This window comes from Octodon degus, unplaced genomic scaffold, assembly GCF_000260255.1.
Source record: "Octodon degus isolate 3935 unplaced genomic scaffold, OctDeg1.0 scaffold00069, whole genome shotgun sequence".
In the NCBI taxonomy this organism is placed as follows: domain Eukaryota; kingdom Metazoa; phylum Chordata; class Mammalia; order Rodentia; family Octodontidae; genus Octodon; species Octodon degus.
In genome coordinates, this window is record NW_004524645.1 from 11,033,447 (window position 1) to 11,053,646 (window position 20,200).

Genomic DNA, 20,200 nt, shown 5'->3' on the forward strand with positions numbered 1-20,200 from the left:
ATTTTAAAGGGCAAATTGCAAGTTTTGTTCTCCAAATCCACATAAGCGACTCCAATCGATTGTGAAGACATGGGCCCTACTGGCGGGGATGGAAAGGCTGTCCAGCACAGTATGACAGCAGAAACTACTGTAAGTATGTGAAAACACAACAGGCATACAGGAAACACTAGTCTCTAAGCACATTTGGGTTTGATTTGAAACTAGAATGCACGTGCCAGGCTCAGGAATCATGGCCAGAAACCCACACTGGGAATAAAAATGAAAACAAAAACAAAAACTCAGCAAAGTGTACCATGCAGAAGCTGAAAAGATGGGGTCAGGCTGATGCTGGAGCACTCCATTAGTTAGCCTGACATGAAACTGCCATTTGGCTGCACTTTGAAAAAGAAAATGATCACACTTTGAAAAAGAAATTTTAACAACAGAGAAAAAGCATAAAGAGAAAATCCACTCTGGGTGTATGATGCAGGACTAGCTAGAATTGTAACCCTATACACAGAGGGGCTGGTAATAGCAGAACAGTCTGCAACGGCTTTTCCTCCTGTTCGTGTTCACAGTAACAGCTGGATACATACTAATTGCAAGAAGTGAAAGAAAGCGCTTAAAGTGTAAAACAGCCATGCACTAATCAGTCTCTCGCCAGCACAGTTAGACACAAGTGTGACGTGCCACCTAGCAGCTCTATTTTCAACACATGCTCACAGTGCCTCGTTTGTGTGGGTGACTTGCTGTTGTCAGGGAAGAGCAACACTGTTCTCTCCTTCCAAGTGCTTCACTTTCATCCTTCAAGAAATAACTTTTAACCAGGGCTTCTTGGCCTCAACACTACTGACGATTGTGCTCAGATCATCCTTTGCTTTGGGATGCTGTCTTGTGCATTACAGGATGCAGTAGCACCCCTGGTCCCTACCCAGTAAATGCCAGAAGGTTGCCCTCTCTCAGTAGGATCAGCTAAGAGTGTCTCTGGGCAGTGCCAGATGCCAAGAAGGGGCACAGTCACCCTTATTTGAGAACCACTGGGTTAAGCTAGCAAAAAGTGAGTTTCTCTTTTTTTCCTGATCTCATGCCCAAGGTTGGGAGTATTTATATCTAAATGTACCAGCCACCAGCTTTCCTCTTACTCCGAGTGGCCTGCAGACTTTTGACTTGCAAGATTTTCAATCATTGGGAACAATGCTCTCATTTCACTTGAAAAGAAGGCCCTTCCCAGCTAAATTCTTGGGTAGTGGACAACGGAAGCAAGTTTGTTTTTTTCCCAGACACATTCGTTTCAGTACGTAGAAAGTCTAGGCATAAAATCAGACATGTTCAAGAACTGTGTGAACTGGAAGGGGCCTTGAGTACTTGAAACTCACCTTCCTGGTCCTTTTTGCCACATTTTTATAATCCTCCCAAAGCCTAGAAGGGGAAGCAACTTGATCAAGGTTATACATAAAGTCCACCTTTGATGGGGGCATAGGGCAATATTCCCCACTATACCTGAAGAGCCTAGGTCTCTAGAAACAGATAACTTACAACTCTTCACAAAGCAAGAGTTTGGGCCCAGTCGTGCCAGTTAAGAATGCACATTTTATAAATGACAGAATACTGCAACTAATTAGTGCAAACAAACATTTATTGTGAAATATTTATCCTACCTTTTATTAGGTATTACATCATCAAAGCACTTTGTGGCAATGAAAATAGCTTTTTTACCCCTCTGATTCACCCAATATTCCATTAAAGCTGCAAAAAATGTGCAATCTGCTTGAAAAATAGGTTGCTCTTATTTACTCCTTTGTGAAAAGTCAAAAATTAAAAAAGAAAATGATACTAGCTTACAGGGCCTCTAGAGCCGATTCACTTTTCCGATTCCCACCTACTCCCCCAAATAATTAACAAAGATAATTTGTTTTAAATGCCTTTTTAAAAAACCAATGCACCTTTCCCCATGTTATAATTGTAAAAATTTTAAAAAGCCATTATTTACTTTCTTGGAAAAAAGGTGGCCAGCCGTTGTTTTTTGATTGGGAGCATATGTATTTCCTGCGAGTTCATTTTCTTTAACTTTATGCTCCGGTTTTTGATGGGTTTCCTAAGGGGCTCTGCATTTCCCAGGGAGTCTTCTCCTTGGCTGTTGATGTCATAGCCCTGAAGCACAGAGTCTTCTCTTTTGAAGGAGAAGTTTTTGGTGGATACCCCCGAGAGGCCTTTGATCTTTCCACAGAAGATGGTAGGCACAGCATCTTCAACTGAAACGATGACCTTAGCTGCCTGGGACTCGCTCCCAATCTCACTGTTATGCTCAGCCTTGACCTCGCTGCTGGGCTGGCTGGCCTGGCTGACCATCTCAGCAGTACTGCTGCTGCCCACGTGGCTATCCATCATGGTGGTGGAAGTCTCACGGAGCGTGGCAGGAGTAAAGGGCACTTCCACGCCACTGGAAATTTTCTCTATCATGGTCTGACCTGGGTTGTCCCCTGACCCACTGCTCTCATACAGTGTCTCGGGGGGAGGCTCCAACTTTCTGTGGGCTGCCAGTGACAAGTCCAGGGCTGCGTCCTCCTGGAAAATTGGTGGACTGACCTCCCCAGCCTTGAGCCAGGGCACCGACTTCATGGAGAGATCCAGAGCCTCATTCTCACTCCCCATCTTGATGACCGTGTGGCGACTGAGTTGGAAGTATTCCTTCGGTTGGAGGATGTCTATGGGCTTTAGTTCATCCTTTTCCAAAGGGGTCTGTGTGCCTTTAAAAGAGTGCAGGCTGAAGGAAGATGGTGGCTTGGGGAAGCTGGGACTGAACTTGGATTCAGAACTCTGAGGCACTGGGATGGGGATGGGGATGGGGACTGGCACTGGCAGGGGCACAATCACTGGGTAGGGCACCAAGAGGGTGGCTGGTGGCACCAGTGGGGACAAGGGGGAGTTAAAGGGCTGTGGTGGCACAGGAGCATAGCTAGGAGGAGGCTGACAGGGTGGGGGGCCGAGAGAGCCCTGGGAGGGAAACAAATTCTGGAGCACAGCTTCAAATGGCAGGGTGGGCTCCTGTGGTTGGCTGGGGATCCTCAGGTCCAGGAGCTGCGGCTGGGCCTCAGAGTCCTCGGCCCCTTGGAACAGATTATTGTGGATGGCACTGGAGGAGCATGGGGCCTCTTGTGGCAGGACCAGAGGGGAGTTGAGGTGCTGGAAGACATGCTGCTCCAGCACCACGGGCAGCTGCACAGGGCCCTGCGTGGTCATGACGTAGGTGGCATTACCATTGGGGTTGAGCTCTGGCGCAGAGCTACCCTCCACTTGCATGTGAATGGGCATCACCACTGGACTCTCCCCGAGACACAGAGGCTGCAGCACGGTGGCTGCCACTTTCAGAGCCATGCCACTCTGGGACTCTGCGGGGGGGTTCAGAATGGATGGGGCTGGCACCGTCACCAGGGCCTTCTTGACCAGGTCGGTGGAGTTGATATTCCAGGCCTCAGTGGTAATCAGCTGGGCCATGCCGTTCTCCAGTCTGTTATTGGCTAAGGTGGGAGGGGAGTCAGTCATGTCCATCGAGAGGTTCTGGGACTGCAGGTCATCCATCACTCAGCTCTGATGCCACGTGGCCTGCAACACACAACACACAATGTCAATCTTCCTCAAGAGGGAAGGAATATCTACATTATAGATATTTCCTAATGTTCCTGAACATAGCCATGTGCTCAGTGCTTCGACAGCCCCAGTTTAACAGACAATTAAACTACAAACACAGATGATGTAATCTCTCTAGCCGAGTGATAACGAACAGGGCATTTTTAAGCCTAATACTCAGTCTATATGTCTAGATTTCAACAGAAACAAAGTTTCATTCCACATTGCTATGTCAGTTAAGATATGCAAAGATTTGGCTTTCTCAAATTCAAATAAGGAACAAAAACTTACTTTCCCTTAAGGGAAAATAAAACCTTGTCACATTTGAATATTCTATGAATATGGAAGGAAGCATTAAAACACTCTTGGTAGCAATAATTATGAAATTATTTTAAAATTATGGAAATTTTCAGAAATCATTTCAAAAACTGTAGCAGTAATTCTTCCAAAAGCAATCTGATGAGCACAGAATCAGTGCATTTACACAAGGGTTGTCTGGCTGCTTCCCTCTGACCAATGACATCCTCTTTCCTCCTGATCAGGGCAAAATTCATTCCCTGGAGCAAGATGAAGATGGCACAGCTTGCCTGAATGACAATCAAGTCTAGTGTCACTTTCCCAACCTGCTCATCTGTGTGGCTTGTGACCTCTGCTAACATCTACCTACCAAGAGTTGGGATGTTGATGAGTCTAGGGCTGGGTGGAGAAATGGAACGCCTGTTGGAAACAAAATCCTCAAAGATGAGAATCACCCTCTTGACATCCCAGGAACTTCCTGAAAGTCCCTGGCCTTCTCCTGAGAGGCCAAAGAGCCCAGCATGCATGCTTCCTTGAGGAAGCAGGGCTGCAGCTGCACTATGGCTCTCCATGGAAATGCCTCCATATTTAGCCTTGTTACCATGGAGAAGGCAGGCATCATGTCTTACTCGGGGATCTGCACAGCGCTGGAGTCTGGTTGGGCTCAATAATAGTTCAATAATCCTCAGTTTCACTGGGAAGGCCTGGGATAACTCAGATTCTTGATCTCACCCATGTAGATTTTAGGCACATGGTCATCTCCCCAAAGTAGCAATTGAACCTCCCAAGCAAGAAAGAGAGGTGGTCCAGAACTTCATGGGCTTAGAAATAGGCAAATAATATCTCACTACAAGAAAGTAACTTTACTGAAAGAACAACTAAGCTATTTCCAGGCAATCAAAACTTGTTAAATGCACAGAAGGAGTTTCTTTGAGGCAGGAGGAGGGCAGGGAAAGGGGAAGGATGCTGTGCAAACAAGTTTGTGGAGCGTGACTGGTGGGCCTTGCTCTTGGCAAGGTGTACTGCAGTGCCTCCAAAAGAGCCTGTCTCCTTGTGGGAAGGGTGCCCTTTGGAAACCACAAGCTGGTCCAGCATGCTGGTAAGAAATCCCCTTAGGGCAGAGCTGTGGGATAGCCTGGCCCCAGAGCCGCTGAGAGGGTTTGCCCCAGCTGAAGGGCTGGCTTCTTCATGAGATGAGTGCTCTGTGATTCACCTCAGAAGACATCATGGCTCCAATAAATCATTCATTCACACATGTGTGCATTCATTCACACATCCAACCAGGCCATTTGCCAAATGTCACAGCATGCCAGCACTTTGCTGAAGGCAAGGGTCGAAGTAAAGAGTGAAAAAGACAAGGTACCAGCTTTCATAGAAATTTAGTCTGAAGGCACCAGAGATGATAGAAGAGGCAGAAACGAGAAGGACACCTCTTGCTGGCACCTGCATGCAACCTTGTAAAGATCTGCAGGACAAGCACTTCCTCTACAAGGTTCTGACCTGTCCCTCACTGTGACCATTCCAGGAAGGGTGAGAAAAAGCTGAATGGAAGCCAAGGTGGGGCCAAAAAGACAAAGGACTTCAAGAGAAGGTATCCGTGGCTAACCACCCAAGGCGAACTGTATGGCAACCCAGCAGAAGTCAAGCTATGCTCTGCACCATCCTCAGGCCTCCTGCAGGGTTAGGATCAGCCAAGTGTAGAACTACCCCCTCATGATGGATGCATCTGTCCATCCTTCCAGAAATGGCAGCTTCCCTTTCTACAAGCCTGCCTTGCTCAAGCCTCTCCCAAGGAAGAAAGGCGAACTTAGAGCAGGTCTCCTCCACTGCTCCTCACACACAGCTTCGGCTCAGGTACCTGTTCACATTATTTTGTGGAAAACCTCATTCGTGTGAGTGCCTGGCCCTAATCTAGCATTGCTAACTCCCCAGAACCCTCCTCAGATGTGAGAAGGGGACCATGCCAGGGTGAGGCACCTCCCACAGGCCCCCATCCTCCCACAGACAGCAAGAATAGAAATACAGGCTTTCTGATGAGAGCTCCCCATGCCCTAATTTATTTGGTTCTCAGATGACCCTGCCATTTACAACCTTATGTCCATTTGGTTGAGGGAGAAACTGATTCCACAGGGAACTTGAATAATTAGTCTAAGGGTGCACTGAAGCTGGGAGCAGAGTTCAAGGCCAATCCCAGGTTCCATTTCTCCCAAAGGACCTGTGGGGGCTATACCTCCCCCCATATTTTGTTTCCTGGTTGAAGCAGCTCTCCCGGCCTTCCCTTCCACATGTAGTACACAGTCCCACAGAGGCCTGCAAGAAAGCACACTGGAGTATAAGATTTCTTCAAAGTGGACTCCAGACCCTTTCCACTAAATTCATGGCACTGTTGTCCATTCCTTTTCTGCCACCAGGAGTCTCCTCTGTCTCCCTCATTACTGGAGTTCCTTTCTTGAAGAACTGAAGCCTGAAGTGGCTATGGTTGTGTGGCCAGAGTGCTCTGAGTACAGGGTACGGGGGCAGGTCACTTTTCAACCTACTTCCAGCTACCCAGCTGTCTCCTGCCTGCCTTTCCAAGACAAAAGGCCTTCAGTCCCCTGCTAAGACCTCCACATCTCTGGATCAAAGCTGAGGCCCAATGGGGTACAGGCCAGGCCAAGGTGCAGGTAGAGGAGAACAGCATGCAGTATCTCAGGAGCAAAGGGAAAGGAAGCCTCTGCCCTTTAAAAACTCCCTCCCACATCTTCCAGCACACTTGGCCAAATGCAGTTCCTTCTCTCGAGAAACACTGGCCACTGGCACAGGCTTGTGAGCTCCTCATCACCCCCCAGGTACAGTGCTGCCCCCAGGAGTAGCCAGATGAGCTCTGCTTCCATTATGTACCCTTCTGCCTCCCCGAAAGGCTTTTTCCTTCTTCCTCTCAGCACCCTCTCCTTCCCATGTTCATCCTGCCAGTAGGCATCTACCCTCCACCTCAGAGTCAGCAGCCAAGGGGTTCTGTGCACGGAGTGCTGCTGCTTGGGCACTGCTGCTGCAGGAGCAGGTCCTGAAATTCTCAGCTATACTTGGAGAATAGAAATCAGCTCATGAATTGATGGTTCAAAGGGCAACTCTCTGTCCCTGGGGATGAGCTGATAAGCCAGCTAATGACTAGAAGAGAAGGCAGAGGCACATTCTCATCCTCCCTGCTCAGTCAAGCTACTGATTAGTGTGGACAGAGAGTGGGCTCAGGCCTCTTCAAATCAAGGAGCATTACAGGAGCCACGGGCTAATGCTCAAGCACAGGGGCATGGAACTCTTCAGAGATGTAGGAAACAATGTGAGTTTTGCAAAATGCCATTTTCGAATGAGTTTAAATATGGTCACCCATCCATTCCCCTTGTGCCCCTTATCACTGGGTGTGGGGGTGGCAACAGTAAATAATGGCAGTGTGAGCAATCTGGATGTGCAGCTTGCTGGAGAGCCTTAATCTCTTGGCCCTCAGCCAGTTGCTAGGGCCTTGTCCCAGTGTATCCCACAGGTCTCGCCCCTCCCCACAGAGATTTTAGGGAAAAGCTTCAAGGCCTAGTGTAGATGCAAAGCAGGGAAAGGGATGTGTGGGGTAGTAGCTGGGATAGAAAAGGGGATCACAAAATTACTATTTCAACTTCTCATACAAGTGCTGCATGAATCTAATTATAGGAGAGGCTGGCTCTTCCTAGACTCTGCCACTCAGCCTGCAACCCTGTCTGGACTTTGTCTTCACCCAGCCAACTCCTGCTTATCTGTCAGACTTTGGGGTCTCAGCCCTCAAATCCTGTCATCCTCTGAGATCTTCCCCCACCCTCACAGAGCTCCCACAGGACCCCAACTTATCCTTGTCTAGCCTGATCACCCCGAAGTGGGGACTGCCTGTTTACTTGTTTCTCCTGCCACTGTGCCTGGTAGAGAGTAGGTGCTTAGGAAATATTATCTGGATGAACTGTTGAATGGATGAATACTTGAGCCTCCCTGAACCTGGTATTTGCATCCTTATCCTATAGGCACAGGCTCACTGTCTGCAGAATCATGTCACCATCTAGACGTTTCTATCAAAATGAATTTCTTAAACTGGCCATGGTGAAACATGCCTGTAATCTAAGTAATATGGAAGGCCGAGGCAGGAGGATTGGAAGTTGGAACCCAACTCAGAATTAGTAAGACCCTGTCTTAAGACAAAAACAAAATTTTCTTAAAAGTTTGGGTATAGCTCAGTGATAAGGCCCTGGGTTCAATCCCTACTACCATAAAATAAACTGTTCCTTTCCTAAAATAATCATTCTTCAAATGAGTGTTATGTGTTAGTAATGACAGGGTTGTGGTCTAAGAACCACAGAGTTGGCTGATTTTGCCATTGGGCAAATACCACAGAGCTGCTTGCACAAAGTAAAATGGCTAGGACGTTGCTTGTGGGATAGCCTCATGGGGCCAACATCGTGTATGCAGCCTATTGCTGAGCAAGGCATTATATGAGGACTGGCCAGATAGTTCAGCAGATTAAAGCACTTGCTTAGGCAGATGCAGCAGCCGGGGTTCATCCCTGGTGTGCTGTGCCGGCCCCATCCCCAGGGTGCATTGAGGTGGCGCTTGAGACTGGGTGGTGCGCTCCTGTAATCCCAGCACTTGGGAGGCTGAAAACAGGAGAATCACTATGAGTCCAATTTTTGTAGTGAGACTCTGTAGACCCTGTGCTAAATACATAAAAAAGGCATTATATGGCACATAATTGAAAGTTTGCTAATGATGTGTGTTTTCCAACTGTAAAATAGAAACAACTTTGTTCTTTCGAGAATATGTAGGCAGATCAACTATTTTTGGTCAACCCTGGATTGTCAACCCCTTTGTTGCTGGAAGTGGACTCTTTGGAGAAGCTTTAACACGTAGGTGCTGCCTACAAATGCAGAGATGGGGCCACACCCCAGATCCAGAGTCACACTCTGCATCTCAACAAGATTTTAAAATCTGAGAAGCACTAGTATACTACTGATTCGTAAACTAGGCTATGAATTGGAATTTCTTGGGAGCTTTAAGAAATACCAATGCCACCAAGCAAGGTGGTGTATGTCCATAATCCCAGCACTCTCAAGGCTGAGGCAGAAGGATTGCTGCAACTTTGAGGTCAACTTGGCCTATGTTGTGAATTCAAGGGCAGCCTGAACTACCTAATGGGACTGTCCCAAACACAAGAGACAACAATACCAATGTCTAGGTCTCACTCCCGAGGCTGAATTGATTGTTCTGGGAATTAGTCTCAGCATTGGAATTTAAAAAAATTTCTTCAGGTGATTATAATGTACAGTCAGACTGGGAAACCCAGTCAAAAGGCCAGAGCACAAATCAGTCAGTGATCCAAACTTCTTAGTGATGAATCTTCCTTCTATTTATTTACTTAAATTTGCAATTTGGTACAGGGTCTTGCTAGGCAGCTTGGACTTATAATGATCCTTCTGCTTCAGCTTCCCCAGTTCTGGGATTACAGGCATGCACCACCATGCCTGGTTTTGGTGACTGTCTCAGTGGGTCCGGGGTGGGGCCAGCACAGCATGCAGTACTGGGAATCAAACTTGGGTCCTTACGCTCGCCAAGCAGGTGCTTAGGCTGCTGAACTATTTCTCCAGCCCAATTTTTCTTCTTACTGTATAGAAAAGACTGAGATGATTAATATTCCAAGCTCCCTCAAATTCTCCCCTGGCCCTGACAGTGTCTCCGTATGTTCCCATTCCCAGATGAGGTGAGATGTTGCTCATTCCTGCAAGGGTGAGTTCCTAAATACTTCTGCTAAGAATCTCACCCCTCCCGTGCACACTCTATTCTGAGTCTACCTTTGACACAGTACTTAAGCCATACTCTCAGTGCCTGACCTACTTCTATGTGAAAATTGCTAGCTGCTCACTATTAGTGAAATAAGGAAAGCATGATTTTTGTTCATTAGTACAATAAGATTTTGCCACTCAAAACCTAGAATGCACTACAGAAGAAGTAATTACAGCTGAGTAAAAAATGTTTTTTTCTCTCTTCATAGGGTGTAATAATTGTCAATTACTTGCCCCAGTGATTAAATTTTCTGAGCTTTAAATATCAGCAAGGACCTTTTTACCAAAGCTATGAACATAATTACCACATGATTGTATTCCCAAATTGGTTAAAATATGAAGAATACACAAAATAGTCACCTGCCTTATGGTTGATTGCCTTTCATATCTAGAGATCTACACAGCCTCTGAAAAGAATATGACTACCTAAATTAGTTTTGGAAATGAGTTCCCCAATATGCTATTTAATTTATTAAAACGGCGGCGGCCACACAGATTTCAACTGAAATGAACCTTTGTGAAGATGTGTAGTAGCTATGGGGACAGCTTGTCAGGATGCAAACCTTGCGTCTGATCTGATACTGATGAAAAGGGAAGGGGTGGGGCCCAACATCTTCAACTGGCCCCTTACACCAGTTGCTTTGAAATCTTCCCAAGGAGAGGAAGAAAGGCCATGCCTTCAGATCCCATAAAATTTATTCATGCCAATTTTATCATCTCATCCTTATTTGTCTACTTTTATGTTGTATGTAGTAAATAAACTTTAAAACACATATATAACTGCGTGTATTCAGAGAATGTTCAATTCTTTTCTGATAGAGTGTAAAAATCAAAGGATTACTTACACAGAAAGGAAGATATTCTCAGGTCCCAGGAGGACGTCCAGGGTCTCCCTGTCTGAATAAGTCTTGGGGTTATGGGCCCAGGCCACCCTGCCTGTTTTGCAGCATAGGAAGCTGAGGCTTACAGGTAAAGCTACTTGTTCAAGTTCAAACAGCATAGAGCATACTGACTCCAATACATGTATTCCTTCTTCAAAAGCACATTAGCTGAACAACTGCCTTCATTTCAAACATCAGAACATTGAGGAGCACTCCACTCTGACATACTGATCACAAATTCAACCAGCTAGTACTAGAAAACATCACTATTATATTCAGGACCTAACACCAGAGTAAGTGGAATATTTTGGTTCAGTTATTTAAATATCAAAACCTAGGTGTTTCTCAATGGATAAATGAATAAAGAAAATGTGGTAGAAAGACACAGAAGAATATTATTAAGCTGGCAAGAAGAATAAGTGGAATCATGTGTGATGGATAATCTTGATTATCCACTTAAATGGCTTGAGAATGTCCTAGGAGATTAGTAGAACACATTTCTGGGTATACCTGCATAGGTTTTGGGATGTGACCCTGGAGCTTACACTGGTTTATGACCCTTTCTTCTCTGGCTCATACCTTGTCTCTCTGCTTTCAGTTCTCACAAGTTCAGCATTTTTTGTCCACCACTCCTTCCACCATATGTCTGCCTTGGACCCAGCGGACCATGGACTGGAACCTCTGAAACTATGAGCCAAAATAAAACTTTTCTCTTTTAAGTTGCACATGTCAGGTATTTTGTTCCAGAAATATAAAGCAGACTAATAATTCATGTTGAGCAAAATAAGCCACTAAAAAGATAATTATCACAAGTTTTCTCTCATATGTGAAATCTGAAAAGGAAAAAATGTCATAAAAGTGGAAAGGAAAGAGTGTGAAGGAATGGAGTGGAGAAGGAAGGGAAACACAAGGGGCAATAGGAGAGTAGAAATAATCAAACTATGTCATATGCATGTACTATTATTGTGTAAACTTAATATGCACTAATGAAAAAGTTTCGAAGCACAAAAAACTTCATGAAAAGAATATATCCCTTGAGTCAGTGATGCCTACTAGATAAGTGATGAAATAGAAGTCAGAGAGTCAAGACACGTATGAACTTTTCACACCTGTAGGAAAGGCACTTTATACCCCTGCAACCCAGGTTCCTCTTCTGTAATATGGGGTCTGCCTAGTCTTAGTCTTCTCAGAAGCAAGTGGTGCTAGATTAATCTGCAGATGAGTCCATGGCTCCATCATCTCTCTGATGTCTCTTAATCCAGTCAAATTGAAAATGGAGCTTACTGTCACAAGCAGAAAGTATCTATCTAAAGGAAGAATGTCAGCCCCTAGATAGCTGTAGGTGACCATAATAGTCAAAGAACCTTTCTAAGACAGAGAACAATCAATGTTTATTTTTCCAGAGGAGGCTTCTTCTAATGCTAAGAGGAAAGAAATGTCCTCTGCAAGTCTTGGTGAGGCTCAGGGAAAGGTGGGAGCCAAACCTCCACATCACAGGGGCACTTAGGAAGAACTGTTGGTGGTAGCAAAGCATGCTCTCCTCGAGAGTGGACTATGTAAATCAGCAAGTGCCTGGCCCTGCACTTGGTCAAGGCGCTACAGCTTTCCACCTAACACCCAGATCCAAAACACTTTCCAGAGCCAGAGGAACACAGGTCACATGTAAGGTCTCAGACCAGGGACTATCATTTCAGAGAACTATGGCTGGGGGGATTTTTCCGGCTACAAAGAAGTCGCTTAAACTTGGAACAAGGAGTGGGGAAAACCTGTCTGTGGAAGAGAAAATATTTCTAATTAGGTTGAGATACAAAGGTTAAATTTTTGTTCTGGGAAAAAGACTATTTATAATCCTGTGTCATTAGTGGGACATTTTCCAGGGGCCAGTGTGCCAGAAATAGACCCTCTGAGGGGTCATTAAAAGAAAGGGATGAAGAATTCTAAAGTGCAAAGGACTGGAGTTCAGATTTTCCACTTTTAATGCCTGGGAGCCCCTCACCAACTACTGTCTAGAAGTCAGTATCAGTTCACTGTGGGCTCTCGGCCCCTGTGAAAGTCAGTAGGAGTAGAAGACGAACTCAGACAGGGCTCGCTTCAAATTTCAGTTCTGCCTAACTTAGCTGGTTGTGGGAACTTGAGAAAGTTAGTTCTAGCCTCAATTTCCCTCTGTGTACAATGAGGATATAAAAAAATCTCTATCACATGGGGTGGTTGTAATGATTAAGGACTATAATCTAAAATTCTTGGCGGAGTTCCTAGCACATGGAAAATGTGCAGTAAATCAAGGCTACTGCTACTATCCTTGTCATCATCATCATTGGTTCCATAAGCCCTATTATTATCAAAAGTGTCACTATAGTTATTACTATTGTCATTGTGTTCATCTTCATCATTCTCATTACCATCATTACCATCATTCTTATCCTTGTTCCCTTGTATCATTGTCTTCCTCATCTAACCCACTGGCCATGCATATTTCCTTTGATCATGTTGAGTACCATCACAAAATTCCCTTCCACCCGACAAAGTTTGCACATTTATGACCTTGCGTCTTCACGTGCTCATCTGAAAGTCAGCTGCTAGTAACTGGAAGGTGCTTAGCATAGAACTAGTGATGTACTTGATAGTGACCAGCCCCCAAACTCAGTTATCCCCTCAAAAAGTTGAAGCATGCAGTGAAAATAGAGGACAATGCTGTTGTAATATGAGAACCTAAAGATGGTAGGAAAACTGTCATATAAATACAAAGAAATCTATTTCTCATTCAGAATGGAGGGCTTGGTGAGAAAGAAGAGTACCAAAGCACTAGACATCTTGTGTATGAACTCAAGCACTTTCCAGGTTCTGAAGTTACTGCCCTTTGACCTTGTATACTTCTTTTTGTGTGGCTGGCTCAGCTTACCCTGGGGGTGGGGCTGGGGCAGCATGTGGTGCCCGGGATCAAACCGTGGTCTTTGCGTGCTTGCATAAGCAGGCACTTTAGACCGCTGAGCTATCTTGCCGGCCCTGACCATGTATAATTGAACTTCACATCTTTCCATTCTCCTTCTCTGACAAGAGTCTAGGTAGCTCTCCTCTCTTACTTATCCAAGATGAACAGGGTCATTTTCTCACAAAACAAAGGAAAAGTGGAAGAGAAGAGAAAGGAAAGGGATAAGAAGAAAAGAAAAACCAAGGAGACTGCTTGAGATAATTAGAAAGAGGGGAAGGGGAAAAGATTAAAAGTGGATGAGAGTGCTCAGCCAAAAAAGTGGTAAAATACAGAGGAACTGAGGGTATCTGGGAGAAAAACATGGACTGAGAGTTCATTTGCCCACAAAGTCTTCAGCTGACACACTGGTGTTGTCAGACTGCAGTAGCTTGGTTGCTGGAAGGTGTGGCAGAGGAGGTGGTGAGATTAGAGCTTCCTAGCATAGTGAGAACAAGTTGAAGAACAAAACACTGTTTCCAAGTACAGGTGCAACAGGTACATACAGACACTGGTCCACAGTTCGACAGTAGTTTTCCCATTCTTTCAAAATCACAAAGCATATTCACTTGTGATTTGGCTATGCTGTCAGTCCTAGAAAAAAATTGAAATAACAACGAATACTGGGAAGGTGGTGAAAAAAGGAACCCTTCCACATTGTGGGTGGGAGTGCAGACTAGCACAATCATTATGGAAAGACCTCAAAAATAGAAATTTCACTCGACCCAGCTATTTCCCTTCCCATCGTCTTCCCCAAAGTGTTAAAGACATCATGTACAGTGATAAAGTCATATTCATGTTTATAGTAGCACAATGCATAACAGCTAAGTATAACATAATGTATAACAGCTTATATGCCCACTAACAGGAGAATAGATAAAGAGAATGTGGCATTTACACACAATGGACTACTACTTTGCCATAGAAAAATGGATGCACTCTGAGAGCAGAATGTAATATGATATTAATCTGACCCACATGCTTAGGAATCACATAGTTTCTCCTACATAAGAAACCCAAAGCCTAAATAAAGAGCAGACTAAACAATAGATAATGGGGAATAGGGACATCTTTCTCAAGTGGGAAGGGGGTCAAGAGATGGAAGGAAGAAAAGAGAAGGGGATGAGAAAAGAATTGAGATGTGTATGCATATGAGCTGACTCCTTACAAGAAATATAATCATAGTGCACTGCCACTATGTGCTAATGAAAAATAAAAAGCTGACCACATATGTAAATTTATGTTCTTTTGGTGTCTGATCTTCATTTTTGCTTTCCAGGCTCTGCTCCTCCTTGGGCATTCAGAACTGGATGTCTCCCATCAAAGTCGGATTTTCCAGAAAGAGGCAGATAATTCATTCTCAATAAGTTATATGCCTGATAAGACATAAATATTATGTTTCCTTGATTGTTATAATAAGTATGATCCAGTCAATGATAAAGCCATGTGCCAAGAAATGAAACTCTTAATTGAGGAGCTGCAGATACCAATCACAGAGAACCCTCTGTCTTGACTCTCTGTATAGAAACAAGAACCTACAACTGTGATTAAGTTTATTGGCACCACTAGAAAGCACCTAGATGGTTTATAACTAGATGTCCTACAAGGGCCACATGCTGTCACAGGCGGGGCTTTTGGAAGGTGATTGGGTTATGAGGCTTACAGTCAAAGGGGACGTTGCAAGGTGGAGAGGGGTCAAAGGAAGCAGGGCACCGGGGTGTGGCGTGGAAAGGCTATCTGCTTCCTGTCTGATCCCTTCACTCCTTCTGCTTCCCCAGAACCATGAAATGAGCAGATGCAAACAGGTTTTCCGCTGGCCACACCTCTACCATGTGGTCTTGTCTTGGAGCCAGCTGACTACGGACTATAATCGTGAGCCAAAATAAACCAATCCTCTAAGTCGCAGGTGTTGGCCATTGTGTCCCAGCAAAGGGCAAAGTGACTAAGACAGTTATCAACCCTTAAATTTAAGGGTAAAAGGAACAATCAGCTACTTATTCCTGTAGGGACTCAATCAGCAAACATTTATTGCTTACCCCAAAAGAACTGCCTGAATTTGTACCTCCCGAGCACAGAGATCTTAGCCATAACCAGAGTTCTTTTTACCTCCCGGTACAGGGGCCTGTTTGCAAACTGGCTGCCTTCTGATTTCTGGGTTCTGCCTCACTAGGTTTCCATATAGAAATCACAACCTAGTAAGGGACAATACCCCCAGTAAAGATGCTACTGCAGAGCTACAGCCACTATGGAAACTAGTGGTGCTTGCCAACCATAATGAACATGGTGAGGAAGGTGAAGGGCAGAGCCTGTTGGTTTTGATGAACTCAGCTGGCTAGTTATTTTAGTGCTAGTACTTCCCTAACAGAAAGACCCCTAGGTAAAAGGTAAGACTCAAAATCATTTGAGAGAAAATTCCAGAAAACACAGTAGAGGGGTGAAACAGTGAGGCAGGAAAGGAAGGATGCTAATTTATCAAGCAGGTTGCCACTGCAGGCAACCGGAGCTCTATTCCACTGAGGAATGCTGGGAGACACTGTACAATACTCCTCAGAGCCAGAGATGACTATCTTTCCAAGAGCAAATATACAAGAGATGGTCAGCTTGGCTGATGTACTCCTTTGCTAAACCGTAACTGGGGCCCTCTAGAAAGTTCTTTTAATCATATTTGTGCTGGCTGGAATGCAAGATGCTCCCTGGATGAGTCACAGAGGGGGTTTCATTTCTAGTGATCTTGTGTTCCAACTCAGGGACCAAAAAAACAATAAGTAAACAAACACTGCTTCACTTCATCAACTGCACACTGCCTAAAAATAATAATAATAATGACCTCGACCCAAGAAGTATGCAGCCAACTCAAGAAGAAATGGGTGGGAAGTGCTCATCTTTTAAACAGGACGACTTCATTCTGGAATCCTGCTTTGTCAAAAGTACCCCTGTGGCCTGGAGGCAAGTTCTTTGAAGAGTAAAACAACACAATCTCAGGGATAGTGAACCGTTTGAAGTCCCTAAAAATTCACTATTTTTATCTTAAAGCAAGGATCATGGTTGGAGCTAATACAGCATAAACAATGCAGACTTGGGGTTGGGGAGGAAGACTGGCTGCATAACATCTGGCTAGTTGGCAATGAAGACTGTAGGTGTTTTTTACTAGTTTGTTCAGGGGGCAGAGCTCTCTGGAATGCATGTGTTTACAATGCAGGCAGCACACACATGGTGGTCAAATGGGAAGAAAGCCACCTATATCCCTCGAACAGTCAAGGGAAACCTTCAAATCAGGATTCATGCCAATTCCTCTGTCTCCTCACCTGTCCTACCTCTGTATCTTCCCTATGAATTGCAAACATGAAAACCTTATTGTCACAGGTCACATGTGAACTGAATCTTGCCACATTGACAGTATTTCAGCAGAGGAGATAGCACAGTGAAGGAGGGTTTTCCAGAAGTGCAGGACTAGAGGAAAGGCACCAGAGGGCAGGTGTGTGTGGGACAGGCCAGGTGGCTGGGCTGCTGGAGCTTGGTGCTAGTGAGGGTGTTTGGAACATGTAGAAGGGTATCCAGTTCTTCCAAGGGTGTCCAGCGTCACCCCGTGGCAGTGACCCTTGTACCCTAAAGGTTTATTGATGAAGCCAACACAAATTTGATGTCTTCATGGGCTGCACTGGGCCAGAGGCCTCAATTCAATAATGAAACCATCAGATTTGGGAGAAAAACAGACAATTCAGTTTAGAGGGCTTTGCTAACTCTCTCATTGCCTCCCCCTCACACATGCACAAGATGATAATAATAAACCAATTGCTAGGCACTGACTTATCATGTGCCAGGCACCCTGCTAGGTATTTTATAGTCATTTTCTCATCGTGGTTTTTCAGCAACCCCAGCAGGTTAGTACCACCTTGGGTGGGACTTGATTTGTTGAGATAGTTGCTTCCCATCCCCCTCCCATCCCTAGAAACTCAGCTGTGAATTCCTAGGAATTGGTTGTTTTCAATAAGGGTAGGGAAATAATTTTCCAGAAATTGAACATTATTCACTGCAGGAAGGCCAGGCCTTGGAGAGGTGGGGAAGAAGGGAGGGTAAAGATTTCTGGTAAAATATGGACTCCTGTGGAGGGTAAAGAAAGGGGGCAGAGAGTGGGTAGAGCCTCCTGTCCCAAATCAGTTCCTAGAACTCCTTGGCCTTCTTCTGCATCTTGGATAGGTCTGCCTAGCTGTGCATTCTGGGAGCAGCCCTGTCTGAATTCCCTTTCCTCCCTTACCACTGCTAGTAACCACTGGACACGGAACAACATAGCCTGAACCAGGACTCACTTTTCACAGCTCAGCATTTGCTTCCTACGTACTATGGTTTGGATAAGTGTAGGCCAAAGGTCCATGTGTTCAAGGCTTATTCTCCCACTTGGCACCATTGGGGCATGGGAGAACCACGAAGAGGTGTGGCCTAGTTGGAAGATTTGCAGGCATGGCCTTGAAGGGGATAATAAGACTCCAAGTCCTTGTCTTCTTCTCTTTTTTACTTCTTGCCCATGAGATGAATGAATTTGTTCCTTGATGTGGCTATCTCTGGAGTGACATCTTCCAAATTAAGGGCCAAAATAACCCTTCTGTCTTGAGAAGTTGATTATCCCAGTAATGGTAACAGAAGGCTGACTCTCGTACAAGGCCTCTGGGCTAGCCTGCCTCCCAGACAGAGGCTCAACCTCGACATTCTCCAGGAATGTCCCATCTGTGCCTGACTGACTGGCTGTTCATAGGCATCATTTCCCATTCTTCCTAGACTACTGTCCCCAGCCTCCCTTGCAGTTAGGTGTGGCTTTGAACCTGTGTGCTGGGCAACAGACTGGGAATGGAAGTCAGTGATTGGCACCACTTTCAGGCCTGGCTCTCACAATCCTTCCTTCCAATTAAGATGCTCCAAGCCTGTCTACTGGTCTCAGCATGACATACAAGGATTTTTGGAAGCTACCTGACGATGTCAGTGGAGCCACAAGATGGCAGGACCACAAGATGGGAGGGCTCTTAATTTTGAAGGTGTCACTCCAGAGATAGCCACATGGGGGAGCAAAACCATTCATCACATGGGCAAGATGTTAAAAAGAAGACAAGGGCTTGGAGTCCCAGTGTCCCTTTCATGCCCGAAACACGGCTTGGAGGCAAACCAATCTGCTCGAGCAAGAAACAAATTTCTATCTTGTTTGAAATTCTAGCTACACTTTGCAATTTGTTAGCCACAATAGCCAGCATTACCTTACCTAGCGCAGTGCTTCCTGGGATCCACCCTGTGCCCTCTGTAAGTGACCATCCTATTGCTTCTTCTATGCTCCAACCCTCCCTCACCACAACCTCAGTGGCTGAAACCCAAAGTGTGGAAGCAACCCAAGTGCCCAGAGTCCAGTTTCCAAGCTTCCACTTGCTACCTTTCCTATCACCCAAGTGCCAACCACCCTTAGCTGTTCTTGATTTCAATCAATTTATTAATGCGGGCTCAAGATTATTCTTTGCTCAGTAAATGTACAAATATCCACTGAAAGACTCCAATGCATTGGTGTTCACATTGCTGGCAAGGGCAAGAGTGGCTCCAGGAACCAGGAAAGCAGCAGGGATGCCAGCAGCCTTGCTCCCCTGACCTGGCCGTGCAGCTCCTCAGGTGGCCTCACCCATTCTATGGTTCGGGGTGGTGGAGGGTGAAACAGCCTGGCACAACAGAAGCCATCAGGCCTAAGAAGTGGGCATACCTGGCTTCTTGTCAGAGGGTACCAATACGACAACAACACCCATTTCACCTGGCAGCCCTGGCTAGTTTTCTGGTTTATAGACCAGAGAGGCCTGGAATTTCTGCCCTTCCCTTATACCAGATTCTTCACAGCACAGGTCTTGGTTGGATTGTCTTTTGGGGCAGTTCACGATCTATGGTTCCAGAGTCCAGGACCACTTTTCCTTGTTGCCCTGCATAACTGATTTTCTAGGTAAAGACTGCCTATTCAAATGGCTTCCCTTGCTGGGGAGATGGCTCGACAGAATAAGCGCTTCCCTGGCAAGTGCAAGGGCCTGAGTTCAAACCCTCATTGCACCGAATAAACAAACAAACAAACAAATGGCTTCCCTTTTCACTGACCACCAAGGTGCTGCTACTAGTAAGCTTTTCCCTGTTTCCACCAATTTTACCCTCTGTTTGAATTCCTCTCCAAAAACACCAGTTCTTCAAAAGACAATAGGTCCTTGGAGAGGACACTGAAGCAACTAAATTGATCAGAAGATTTTCTACCCAATCAAAGTTGTCCTGTGCAAAGGACTATGCCAATATCATATGTAGCCTTCACTATCACCTCAAGAAGTAGGCAGGAATAATTTTTGCTTTTTTAGACAGGAGACCTAGACTTGTCTCTGGCTCTGCAATAAGTGTCAGAGCAGAACTGAACTAGCTCTGGTGAGGGCTCATAAAATTCTTCCCAAGCCTAAGCCTCTGATTCCAGAGCTACTTGCCTAGGGATTGTGATGCCTGTAATTTTCCTTAGAAGTATGGAAATCAGTATGGAGACTCCAAGCTTCTCTTCTGGAGGGTTAACAACCTAAGTTTACATACCAAAATTAGAGAAAAAGGAGGGCCGCAAGGAAAGCCAACATTTT

At 45.3% G+C, this 20,200-nt stretch overlaps 1 protein-coding gene across 2 annotated transcripts in view; it reads right to left on the bottom strand.

Moving 5' to 3' along the window:
- Positions 1–1,300: 1,300 nt before the first annotated feature.
- Positions 1,301–20,200, bottom strand: part of Rai2 (retinoic acid induced 2) — a 64,571-nt gene continuing 45,671 nt past the window's right edge. The window contains exon 2 of one of the 2 annotated variants that reach the window (XM_004635088.2): positions 1,301–3,582. In XM_004635088.2, coding sequence (XP_004635145.1) covers positions 1,966–3,558 — 1,593 coding nt within the window. In that variant the 5' untranslated portion in view covers positions 3,559–3,582 and the 3' untranslated portion in view covers positions 1,301–1,965. The remainder of the gene's footprint in view (positions 3,583–20,200) is intronic. The other variant, XM_004635089.2, reaches the window with a different exon arrangement.